Source organism: Talaromyces atroroseus, assembly GCF_001907595.1.
Source record: "Talaromyces atroroseus strain IBT 11181 chromosome Unknown scaffold_2, whole genome shotgun sequence".
NCBI lineage: Eukaryota > Fungi > Ascomycota > Eurotiomycetes > Eurotiales > Trichocomaceae > Talaromyces > Talaromyces atroroseus.
Genome location: NW_017971434.1, coordinates 1,438,557 through 1,451,171, shown reverse-complemented (window position 1 = coordinate 1,451,171; position 12,615 = coordinate 1,438,557). Strand labels below are relative to the sequence as shown.

The 12,615-nt window shown below is 48.8% G+C and overlaps 3 protein-coding genes across 3 annotated transcripts; 2 read left to right on the top strand and 1 right to left on the bottom strand.

The window, feature by feature from the left end:
• Window positions 1-111: 111 nt before the first annotated feature.
• On the bottom strand, window positions 112-5,597 carry UA08_02632 (hypothetical protein; the record flags this gene model as incomplete). The annotated part of the gene is made up of 4 exons (XM_020264696.1): window positions 112-2,847; window positions 2,910-3,801; window positions 4,333-4,674; window positions 4,738-5,597. 4 exons carry the CDS (start codon window positions 5,595-5,597, stop codon window positions 112-114), a joined length of 4,830 nt encoding a protein of 1,609 aa, XP_020122500.1.
• A 1,304-nt stretch (window positions 5,598-6,901) lies between these two features.
• Window positions 6,902-7,860, top strand: UA08_02631 (hypothetical protein; the record flags this gene model as incomplete). The annotated part of the gene is made up of 2 exons (XM_020264695.1): window positions 6,902-7,579; window positions 7,840-7,860. 2 exons carry the CDS (start codon window positions 6,902-6,904, stop codon window positions 7,858-7,860), a joined length of 699 nt encoding a protein of 232 aa, XP_020122501.1.
• Window positions 7,861-9,166: 1,306 nt separating this feature from the next.
• On the top strand, window positions 9,167-11,981 carry UA08_02630 (hypothetical protein; the record flags this gene model as incomplete). The annotated part of the gene is made up of 5 exons (XM_020264694.1): window positions 9,167-9,186; window positions 9,324-10,624; window positions 10,680-11,341; window positions 11,406-11,505; window positions 11,569-11,981. The coding sequence occupies 5 exons, from the start codon at window positions 9,167-9,169 to the stop codon at window positions 11,979-11,981; spliced, it is 2,496 nt and encodes an 831-aa protein (XP_020122025.1).
• Window positions 11,982-12,615: the final 634 nt, after the last annotated feature.

Sequence of the window (12,615 nt, the reverse complement as noted above, 5' to 3'; positions counted from 1 at the left end):
ACAATCACCTAGAAGACATGGAAGACAGAGAAAAGAAAATAAAGAACTTGTAAGAAAATAAGAGAGGTATCCAGAATTCACAAAATTCTTCCCACCAAAAAATTTTCTTCTCTATTCATCATCAACATCCTGCATCTCCTCATCCTCCCCAGATTTGGTGACAGCTGGCTCGTCCTCGTCATCACTGTCATCGACTATCCGTTTCCCGCCTCGACTGCGTCCTCCTTTCTCCCTTACTGTTGCTTCTTCCTCTTCTTCTTCTTTATCTTCTTCGACAATGTCATTGTCGTCACCGAACAGGTCATCATCTCCGGCTGCGGCATCGTCTTCAACACTAGTCACAGCCGGATTGGCAACGGCAGCACCGTCGTCCAGTTCTTCATCAGAATCCACATATTCAGTGCTCTTATACTTGCCCGGTTTCTCTTTGGCGCCTCCACGACGTTCCAATCGTCTCCGTCTCTTGGGCGCTGGCGTTTCTCCTTCGTCATCAGACCGAGCCACGCTAATGCTTCGTCCATCTGAGACAACGCCATCGTCATCATCACGATGCTTCTTGCGCTTGGATGATGACTTCTTCTTGCGTTTCTGACGCTCGCCAGTTTCAGAGTCCGTCGTCAACTCAGCTGCCTCTCGAGCTCGCTGTTCTTCCGCCCTCTGTGCTGCCAAGCGCTGCGTCTCCTCGACGATACGTTGTCGTTGTTCTGCTAGTTGACGCTTCCTTTCCATCTCCAGTTCCTGCGCTTTACGCACTTCTTCTTCGCGGCGTTTCAATTCTGCGTCACGAGCTGCACGGGCTTGTTGCAATTTGAGTGCGTTTTTGTCCTCATACTCCTTCTGGTTCTGGAGCGAACGCTCGAGCTGCTTGCTGATCGTATTTCGACCCATGTTTGCTCGCTGCTCTAGGGACTCTCGAGGGTAGGGTGGATTCTTGACTTGCGCAATGCGCGTGAATGTCTCAATTGCCTTTTCAAGGCCCTCGGCGGCCTCTTGCAGGTCCTGCAATGTCCTCTGCATTTCTGGTAGACTGTTCACCAGGAGCGCAATCTGATTCTGGACAAATGCAACATTGAATTCCAGATGCACCTGTTCTGGTGCAACTGCCAACGCACGGTTCGCATAGTCCAGGGCAGTTTTCATAGCTACCAGGTTCTTCTCGTGTTTCCCTTTCAACCACCAAACGCGTCCAAGACATACCAGGATCTGTGCATCGCGAGCCCTATCCTTGGATAGTGCCGTTTCGTAACACTCAATCGACCGAGAGAATTGCTTCAATTCTGCGTAGGCATGGCCTAAGTTGATGTATACACTGGCATCTTTTATGGCACCTCGAATCTTCGAAAAGATTTGAACGGCACCGGTGTAGTCTTTACGGTCATCCACGAGCGCAATTGCAATACCCTGTGCCGCATAAGCGTTCTTGGGATCTAATTGCAGCGCCTTATCAAAGAACTCCACAGCACGTTCGTACATCTTCCGTCTTTTCTCTTTATCTTGGTCTGTCTCACGTCGCATGTCTCGTGCTGTCAAAAGATGCACATTACCCATTCCAGTCAAAGCATATCTATCATGCTTGTCAAAGTGCTGCAGCGTGTGCTTGTAGTGCCGTTGTTCGTGATCCTCGGCCAGATTGGCCACTCTCTTTTTAGATTTGCTGAGATACCACCCGAAAAGAGCCCGTACTTCAAGATTCGTCGAATCGCTTTCATAAAGTTTGGCCATTTTCTTCGGGCCTTCGTCTGTCGGGCTCTGACGTAGTGAGATATAAGTCATCCTTGCACTAGCTTCCGTGTAATCACTGTGCCTTTCGAGAAGGCTTTCATAGACCTTTTTAGCTTCGTCTGGAATATCGAGGGCTTCAAGACAACGAGCGAAATTATATCGGACAGTCGTGATAAGTGCATCAGTGGCCTTTTCACCTTCCAGCTCTTCGGATTTTACACAAGCGTTCAACGCAGATTGGAAAAGATCCCTAGCTTCTGCCACTTTGCCTGACTGATAGAGGAAACAGCCAATGTTATTCAATAATTGGGGCGGCAAATACTCCCTGAGTGCAGCCTTCAACTCCCCGTTCTGGAGATTCTCCTCGGGCCTATCCTGATCGGGAATCTGCTCCATCTGAATATCTTCAAGCTGCGAAAGACATTGCATGCTCTTGTCTGGAGAGGAACTCTCATAGAGGCGAGAAAGATAAATCAACACAGACTCGTCGGGTGAGATGTTTTTCGTTGGATCTTTCCAGAGGCTTCGGACGGCCTCAAGGATAGAGATAGCCTTCGCGGCATCGGCTGATTTATCATCCTTGCTACCGCTAGCCTGCGCAGAAAATACTTCTTCCGCTAGCAAAGCCCCTAGAAGTGCCATACATTCTGGGCTTTTCGTCTGTTGTATAATCTTTTCCAGTCGGAACTTTGCTCCATCCAAATCCTTAGACTTGACTTGCATCTGAACAACGCCAAATTTAGCTGGTAAGAATCCGCTCTCACCACCACCACGGGCTTGATCGGACCGGTTGAAATATTCGGAAGCTTTAGACGCATCACCTTCGTAGTGTGCCTTGCGTCCCAAAAGATACCAACCCTCACTAGCAATGGAAACAACATCGGTCTGTTCAATAGCTTTGCGAGCTAAAGCTTCCACAGTCTTGTAATCTTTGCGAGTCAATTTGTAGCCTGCGAACCTTGCACATGCCATTGGATAGTCCCTGTCTAACTTTATAGCGCTTTGTGTATGTGTCATGGAGATTCTGTACAGTTCTCCGAACTGCGGGTCGTTTGTAGGGCGTTGAGAGCTGCCATATAGATAGTAGGTTCCAACTAACATATTTGCCACTTTTGATGTCGGGTTCTGCCAGGAGAGACAGTGTTAGTCTTTTCAAAGGGTAGGCAGATGAAGTGTTTATTTCTTACTAGGGATAGTGCCCGTTCCCATGCGTCTCTTGCCCGTTCTTTGAAGCCCAACTGCCACAAACAACATCCGATACCAATCCGCGGGTCAGGATCCGTGAGTCCCGGCATCCTTGTGAGAACAGTTTGGTAGGTCAACAGCGCATCAGGGTAGTTTCCCAGAGCATACTGAGCCCTGGCCAGTCCCAAGTGAGCCATCACATTCCTGCCCCCTGAAGCCTTGGATGCTTCCTCGAAACATTTCAAGGCCTGGCGCAATGTTTCGACCCTTTCAGAGTTGTCGGGAATACCGGTTCTAACAGGTCTCGGAGGATACAAAGATGCTCGTAGAAGGCACAAGACTCCGCGAGCGAGGAAAAGTGGCGTGTAAGCAGGATTAAGGCGAGACGCTTCGTTTAGAGTCGAGGTCGCTAGCTGGAGATAGTAATCTTTGGTTTTCACATCCGATGAGTTTCCATCGGGAGCGACACGAGGCGATTGACGGCTCTTTAGCATTAATAACCAACATAGCCAATTCAAAAGCCCTAGCTTCTCCTTTGTCGCCCCATGAGCAACAGATGCTAAACCTTTCTGCAAAATTTCAACCGCATGATCAAGCTGTTTCTGTTTGGCGTATGCCAGCGAAATAATCACCCAGAAGTTCTTCGCGGCTTTCTCGTTCTCTAATAGCGTGCAAAGTTCCGTTGGATCGTCTGGGAGTTCCTCGAGACTGACTTCGACTTCGCTGTCGAATGTTGATGCAGGGATATCGATGGCGGAAGGAATGTCGGAGAACCGGGTGGCTGAAGGCAATGTCTCTGAATTCAAGGCCATGTCCCCAAAGCCATTTGCATGACCATTCTCGAAATGCGCCATAGCGTGGGTAATGTGAGTATCAAGATGATCGCAGGACTGGCTGGGTTCGCAGGTAGAGAACGCAGTTAACAGCGTATGGCCATTTGGAACATCGAAGATCCGGAGAAGTAACGGAGAAACAAAAAAAGCTTGCACTCTGGCGACAGTCTCCCAACGCAAGGGTATATGTGTGGATGAGAGAAGTGTGAGGAAATAGCGTTGAGATCTTTCACTTTCAGCATGAAATGGCGGCAGGACAACGCCTGAGGCGCGCACTTGGCAGGCGCTGCTGTTGGCCAATCAGGCGCGCGGCAGCTCGGGCTGCGGCCCCACTCAAGTATACCATCAATAGCCAGCCAGCAGTTATTATTATTATCTATAACAATGCATGCTACTATTCACATAAAGATTCTTCGTGTCATTCATTCAATATTATCTATACCGTACATGAGGAGAGTTTGTAAGAATAGAGATTCCGGGCACTGGTCCGCTCGATCTTGACGCTGTGAATCCACAGATGAAATGAATTTTATCCTCATTCGCCCATGTTCTCTCAGCTCAAAAAAGCCACCTGAACAAAACGCCAAATAACAATAGAACCGCGAATATCTCCGCTATCTCAATCCAGCGCGCCAAGGTTATCTCTGTCTCGATGTATCCACGAGATGCCTCGGCCTTCTGTTTAGCGGGGATGTCATGGGTATCAATAGAAGAACCTAAGGAGGTAGGAAATCGGCCCGTCTCAAAGAACTGCTCTAGTAGAACATCTTTTTCTCTCCAGCGCTCCAATAGCCACTCTTCAAATTCTTTTTGATCATCTAAAGGAATATCTGCCACCGCCCAGCGTCTCCAGTACATATTCACGGACTTTGGCGGACGGCCCTGGCCGTATGTGGACCGTAGGGTAAAATAGCGATCAGGGTATATGCCTTTACTAAAGACATTGTTAGTTTAAACGATAGGGGAAGCATAGCTGTTAAGCGAAATGGGTACGAACGGTGGTCCTTCATAACCTATGGTACAGTCGTATAGCCAGTCTACGGTGCCTCTTAATTGTTGCAAGCAGAAAAATAGGCCGGTTGACCTGGGAAGAATCATATGCTTGAGAGGAGCGATGCCTGCTTTTTCGCCGTATTTGTTGCTAATGTTCTTTGTGTTGATCGACAGGTTGGTTCCCTCGGGGAAAATCAAAAGCCACATCGGATCTAATCCCTGAGACCCAGACATTGGACCAGAGTGTTGTGCTTTCAACTTCTCAAGGCGATGCTGCAAGCGAGGTTTATCCGCCTCCCACTTACGGGCCATAAAAATGAAGCCGTAGAACATCATCCCCTGACCAAGCAACGGAATGTATTTGAGCGACTCTTTCAAAATGATGAAGATATGACCGTGCATACGGGACGTATAGCTCACCCACCACAGATACAGCCAATCTGTGTATACCTGATGATTCGCGATGAATACGAGACGGTCATGAAAATTGGTCCTGAGCCGGCCATCGGACGTTATATGCATCTGCCCTTTTACCGAAGCATCACCGCTGACACGAACCAATGTTGGGGATCCCCACTGGGTGATAGTGATCACCAGTATGCCAAAACACTGCTTCGTCATAGCCATGTATGCGTAGTAGTAGTTTTTATTGATGAAATATAACGGCGATCCAATGAGTTGCGTCGCGACTATACACACACAGCAACCGTTGAACCATGTGGCTAGCAGTAGAGATCGGAGAATTTGCATGAAAAGCCCATGTTTCAACCCGGCATCCTTCTCGCTCTCCGCCAACGGGGTTTGCTCGGTCAGGACGGAAGACCCGGATGGGTCTGTCGGAGCTCGATGCCTTATTTCAGACATCTCGAGACTTAGGGCAGGTCTGCTAGCCCCGTTTGCAGCGCAGTGTATGTATATATAAGCTTGTCGTCTTGGGCGTTCGAGCTAAGCAGGTAGACGTCGTCGATCAGTCAATGCTATACACGGGTGTGGCAGGGGCGAGGGTTGCGAGCTCTCTAAGCCACAGGAAGAAGCGAGCACAGCTCAACACGCAAGGGCATGCATAGTGGGGGAAGAAAAGAGCCGTGTCAAGTCACGAGAAAAGGGAAGGAAAGCAGCTGTAGAGGTGATTTGTTCATCTTTTCTGTGCGTGACTGACGTCTTGCTGCATGATTTGGGAAGTAGGCAGGCGGTGACCGGTCCGTGGGTGGTGAATGGCTGAGAACGCAGAAGCCTACGGCTTAAGCTTTTCGGGGCAGCCAATGGCCCGATGGAGCTCCGAGACTGCTTTCTCCATCTCCGCTTTTCGTCCAGAGCGTCTAGCGCTTGCAAATTTCTATTCTCAGCTTCTCAGTATCCTGGTTGGAAAAGGAACAAAGGCGAATATGCGATCTGAATTGGACTTGGCATAGCCATCTTCATACCTGCTTGAGCTTGTTTGGCCGGGAGAGACATGTCTATTTTCGTTACGGTCCTCCGTTTCGTTACGTCTTGTTGCAGCGCTTCAAACCCAGCTGCAATAGAACTGAAGATTATTCGATCATGATGAGAGCCATTTCTGCAAGGCTTCGATCTCTCTCATCGCACAGTTCCGGATCGACTGTCCGCTGCTTTTCGAGCTCTTCGACGTGGCGAGAAATCCGCGATATACAAAGCCTTCCTTCGCGAATATCTCCAAAATACCAAGGTGTGCGTCCAAATTGAGCCCATTAAGTACGCTCAGGCAACAACTGGAGATGAATCTAACCACATTGCTATCTGCTTAGAGTCTCGGGGCAGTGATTTGCTGTCCCTTCAATGGCCGGCTCCTCCCCGCAATATTCTCATAGTGAAGAAGAAGAGTGCACCTATTGTCACGAAGTCCTTAATAGAGTTCATTAAGTATGGAAAACGACTGACCGTCAGCTCAAGAGATGCCGCTAATTTTGATCAGTCATATAGTATCTACATATCCGTCTCTATCTATTATTCTAGAGCAGAAGACTAGTGAAGAAATTCACACATCCCTTTCGATACCGGTCTACACCTCGACATCGGACAGACCATTAACAGCATCAACCCATGACAAAGTCGACTTAGTGGTGACTCTCGGCGGTGATGGGACTATACTTCGGGCTTCTTCACTGTTTGCGACCTGTCACAATGTGCCCCCTATGCTGTCATTCAGCATGGGCACGTTAGGGTTTCTCGGCGAATGGAAGTTTGAGGAATATAAGCGAGCATTTCGGGAAGTCTACATGTCTGGATCGGGCGCGGGTGACCGTACCTCTGTTCTAGATGACCCAGAACCTACCCCCGGTGATGAGGTTGCTGAATCGAGAATGGGACCTACCGGTTGGTCCTCGATTCGTGGTAAATCAATGGGGTCCACGAGGGGCGCTCGTGTATTGATGCGTAACCGTCTGCGTGTCGGGCTGTTTTCGCCGGATGGGGAGGCCATAATCCCTTCCTCGCATTCTAGCAGAGAAGAAGTAGGCGTACCTGATCCACGGGTGTACGCCCTGAACGAGGTGCTTATCCACCGAGGAAAAGAGCCGCACCTTGCTGTCCTAGATGTGTTCGTTGGCGGACGGTTACTCACAGAGGCGGTCGCCGACGGTATGATTATCTCAACACCAACAGGAAGCACGGCCTATAGTTTGAGCAGTGGGGGCAGTATCGTGCACCCTTTGGTTCCTTCGCTTCTTTTGACACCTGTATGCGCTCGGAGTCTAAGCTTTCGACCACTGGTGTTACCATCCAGCACACCTGTCACTCTGCGACTGAGCCCGAAGAACCGCGGCCGAGAAGTGGAGCTAAGCATTGACGGCAAGAATCTAGGACAGGGCATGGCCGTAGGCATGGAGGTACGCGTTTGGGACGAAGAGATTCGACATGGAAAGAATGACTGGCGAGGCGGAGTTCCTTGCGTAATGCGAAGGACAATTGGGGTCAATGATGACGGCTGGGTTGGGGGACTGAATTCCTTGTTGAAATTCAACCACCCATTTGGCGCCGATTCCTAGCAAGTTGGTGACAGTTGTAATATAGATAACTACAACAATCATGAAAAGTGCTGGTGACGGCGTTGTAGCGGTTTTGTTTGTCTGTTCATATAATTTTACAGTACATGACGGGCGGCGCGTAATTTATATTCCACGGAGCGCGTCGAGCAGGTCGCTTTCGGAGATTTTCCTTTAACCATGGCTCGAAGATCCTTTGTTCTGCGGTTTGAAATTTCCCAAAGGTAAATAATTAATTACACTACGTCTATCTCGCTATCTTATCAATCCGATACAGGATGTGTTGCAGTTGTACTAGTATTTACACGTGCCCCCCACGTTCCAGAGTCGTTACGGAGCGCCGACGTTGAATCAATGAATATGCATGTATCAAGTCGCGCAACATAGTTCCATGTTAAATCGTATAGATGATCAATCATGCACTTGCATGCTTTTTCATGTACATCGACCGATGAGGATAAGGCTGCGTGGTGGCACGGATTGGTCATTGACGCGTCCTTCAGCCTCCATTCTCAGAAGGGCAAAGGCCAGAGACCCTGTTTGTTTGTGAGCTGAGCTGGATGTGTACGTAGTATGCAATTGGGCAGAGGCGTAGAAAGAAGATCGGGAATAGAACTGATCTGCAGGGTTGCTTTGTTCGATGGGTTGGCTGTTTATTCTTAACGTTCGACGCTCGACGAATGCCAGCAAAGCCGTACCGTACGTACCGACTGTGTTTGTGCGAGCGCAGACGTACAGCATAAAGGGCCGCCCTCGTCTCGCCCTCGCCATCGTCGTCGCTTGCTGACTTGTTGCTGATTTATTGTCGACTGTGGACTGAGTCTGGTGCGTGCAGGTGTGACTGCGCCAAGTGGGTACCTCAGGCGTTGATTTTGATTGCTTAATCTGTTTCTGGGCAGGTCCATTCCTTCCTGATTTCCACTCCTGGCCTGCCTTCCCCTTTCCCCCAAACCACACCAGTCAGTGCCTTCCTCCCCGCCGCCAGCACCTCCTCCCTCGACAACCTCTCTGTTGCCCGCCAACTCCAGAAAACCCAACCTGCTTCCGGATTCTGAGAATCTTCTGCTGCACCTCACACGCACTGGGGACACTCTCAACTGGCGAAGGCACGGGCGGTGCCCTGTGGGACTTGCGTTTCAACCCCAGGCTAGGTACGAGCACGACGCCAGACTCCTGTATAGCCTTTCTTCGCTTCCTGCTCTCCCTCTCCCCTTTGAATACTCCCTCTTCGTTACCAGTGCGACGCTTCCTGTGGCTAGGACACGCTCACTGGGCACAGAAATACAGCCTTCCCCCTCTTCTGTCTTCCCCGCTATCCATATCTGTGTTTCCGCCTGTGCCACTCTAACATTCCAGTGCGATTAGACCTGCGGACACCCCTTTCTGGCCTGGCAAAACAGCCGCTTATCATTTTGATCCTACGCGCCCAGGATGGCGTCCTCCCATGGAAAGTAAGTGTTGTGTATCGTCCGTATTCATAACTCACTTGCAGCTCTGGTGAAGGGCCGATTGCTGCTATTGAAGAGCATCCTGTCCTTGGATTGTCATATATAAATAATATGACTAATATTCGTTCATTGGTTCATAGTGTGTACTCGGCCGATCAATTCATGAATCCTGGACCAGCCCCGCGGCCACCTGCTGAACGTCCCCGTCTTAACACTGTGCCATCCAGCCCGAGTGTTGCTACATCCTTTAACCAAATGAGCCTTAACTCTCCGAGCACCCCAACTCTATCTATTTTCCCAAACACCAGCAGTCTGACACTTTCGCAGACCAAGGGGTCAACAGGCAGCCCTGGCGTTGCTGTTATCAAAGAGGGCTATGTACGATGTAAAGAAGACAAGTTCCTGGCCCAATGGAATCAACGGTATCTTATTCTACGAGAGTTTCGGCTGGACTTTTTGAAAAACGAGACCGGAAAGTTAATTATGTCAATTAACCTTTCTAACATCACTGGTGTTACGCGCTCCGAGGACACTAAGATGGCTTTTGAGATCACCCGCTTGGCCAATACGAAGGACGCCAACTCAAAATCAGCAATAATAAACCGCGATGTTCCTACCAAGACTATTACCTGCGAAGTTAAAAATGACGATGAGATCTACGATTGGATTGACAAGATTTACGAACGTTGCCCAGGAATGGGAGGAGTCAGCAATCCGACTAATTTCAGCCATCGAGTCCACGTCGGCTTCGATCCAAAGACTGGTGCTTTCGTCGGCCTGCCAACGGAATGGGAAAAGCTTTTGACTGCATCAGCCATTACAAAAGAAGATTACAAGAAGAACCCTCAAGCTGTGATTGAGGTGCTGGAGTTCTACTCGGACATCAAGATGCGCGAACAGAACCCTCAATACTATAGTAGTATGACACCTACTCCACCGGCTTCCAATTCTGCATCAATGCAAATAGGAAATGGAAATGGAATCGCCCCTCCCCGACCACCTCCTCCAAATGCGCTCCAAAGATTGGATAGTGGGCAGTCCCAACGGTTGATGAACGACACAAACTCGGCTCAGGCGTCGCGGAAGAATTCGGATGCGGACCGCAGCTTTGAAGTCGATCGTATGCGGGAAGTTGCTGAACAAGAGCAGCGGCGCCGACTGGAAGAAGAAGCACGACGTATTCGCGATGAACAAGAAAGGCGAGAACAAGAAGCCTATAACGCGTCAATACCTAAGACTCGGGTGCCAATCGCAAAACAGGAATTGGGAGGCTACGGTTCATCTGAAAGCGACTCAAACGCCAACAGATACAACCCAAGCCGTCCTGCCCCTCAAGCACCGAACTCAGCTTCTCGTCAACAGCCTCCACCTTTACGACAGATGACAGCTCAGAGACCGGCCCCGTCACCACCGACGGATGGGCAGTCTGCTCAGAAGTCAGGTAAAGTATCTTGGGATATGGTAATTTCAGACAACCTTACTAATGACTTTTATAGATCCTAGACTTCAGCAATCAGCCCCTCGTGCGCAGAATGGAACGAAGACAGCCGCGCAAAACTCAGGTCCCCCGCCGTCACGTCTACCTGCGCCTGTTCAGCAAGTTAAACCATTGAACATTGCTAACAAGCAAGGTGCTCCTAAAGCTGCGGTTCCAGAGGGCGTTCGTCAAGCCGAGGCCGCTCTTGCGAAGAAGGCCGAACCGCGACAAAAAGAGGTCCGCATGTCGAGCATGACTGAGAACGAAGTGATGGAGAAACTCAAATCCGTCGTCTCCAAGGAAAACCCCCAGGAGTCGTATAGCAAGCAGCGTAAGATTGGGCAAGGTGCTTCTGGATCTGTATATGTGGCTCGCGTCAAGGAAAGTGCCACATCGCCAGTGGCCAGAGAAATATATCGCACTCATGGTCCCCGTGGACAAGTTGCTATTAAACAAATGGACCTCCGAAGCCAGCCTCGCAAGGAATTGATTGTGAACGAAATTATTGTCATGAAGGACAGCCAACATGCGAATATTGTCAATTTCCTTGACTCCTTTTTGCAGGACCAGAACAATGAGCTCTGGGTTGTTATGGAATTTATGGAGGGTGGTGCGCTGACCGATGTGATTGATAATAATCCAGTCATTCAAGAAGACCAGATTTCAACTATATGCTTTGAGGTATGCTGTCTAGATTCTGACCGGGAGTATTTACATGATTGCTGACCTAGTATATTGCCGGCAGACTTGCAAGGGTTTGGCTCACCTACACAGTCAAAATATTATCCACCGTGACATCAAAAGTGACAATGTCTTGCTTGACCGTGTCGGCAATGTTAAGATTAGTATGTGAACACCGATATCTAGTGGAAATAACAAATGCTTACGAACATTGTTCTCTTTTACAGCGGACTTTGGCTTCTGCGCGAAGCTGACAGAATCAAAGAGTAAGCGAGCCACAATGGTTGGAACCCCTTACTGGATGGCACCTGAGGTTGTCAAGCAGAAGGAGTACGGACCAAAGGTGGACTGCTGGTCTCTCGGAATCATGGCTATTGAAATGATTGAGTCAGAGCCACCTTATCTCAACGAGGAACCTTTGAAAGCGCTGTATCTTATTGCAACTAACGGTACACCTCGACTAAAGAAGCCAGAGAAGCTCAGCAAGGAGTTGAAATCGTTCTTAAGTGTCTGTCTTTGCGTTGATGTCCGCAGTCGAGCTACTGCGGAGGAACTATTGGCACATGAATTTTTGAAGATGGGTTGCAGTCGAGCTAGTCTCGCTGAGCTTCTTCGCTGGAAGAAGAATGGCGGTCAATAAATCAGTGACATTCCTGTCGCTGTAGAAAAACAAGCAACCGCGGAGATTTCATTTCCCCCCTCCGGCTATGGAGACATAACAATCAAGTGCTGGGCTGAGAAGTTCATCTGCGGGTCCGGATCAAATAATATTCTCTCATATTTCTCTGTTTCTCAATCTCACGACGACCCGACATTGTAAATTTGCGGTCGTTATCCATGCTTTAGGTGCCTTTTACAATATAGGAGCTCGGTTGGCATTATATCCCAGATACTAAATATTCTTGCCTTTCTCCTTTTTCTTTTCTCTCTTTAACTTTCAGTTTGCGATGATCACCCCCCCTCCATTGTTCCATTATATTTAATGAACGATTTGATTGATTCTAGGAAGTTTTTCAATTGGAAAACAGCAACATAATCATCTGGATCTTGGATATGGTTCATTGACTCTTTGATGCTCTTCTGGCTTTATTTTTTGTTCACTTCATCCTTGGCTTTTGGCTTGGATAGAAAATTATTGAGGAATAGAATCTATATTCATTATTTTTTTCAACTGTGCTGATTAGCAGACTACCAGTGCAAGTAGAGAAACAAGATGGATAAGATGGCAATAGAATACTTTCTAGTATTCAGATAGGTATTATAAAAAGCCATAT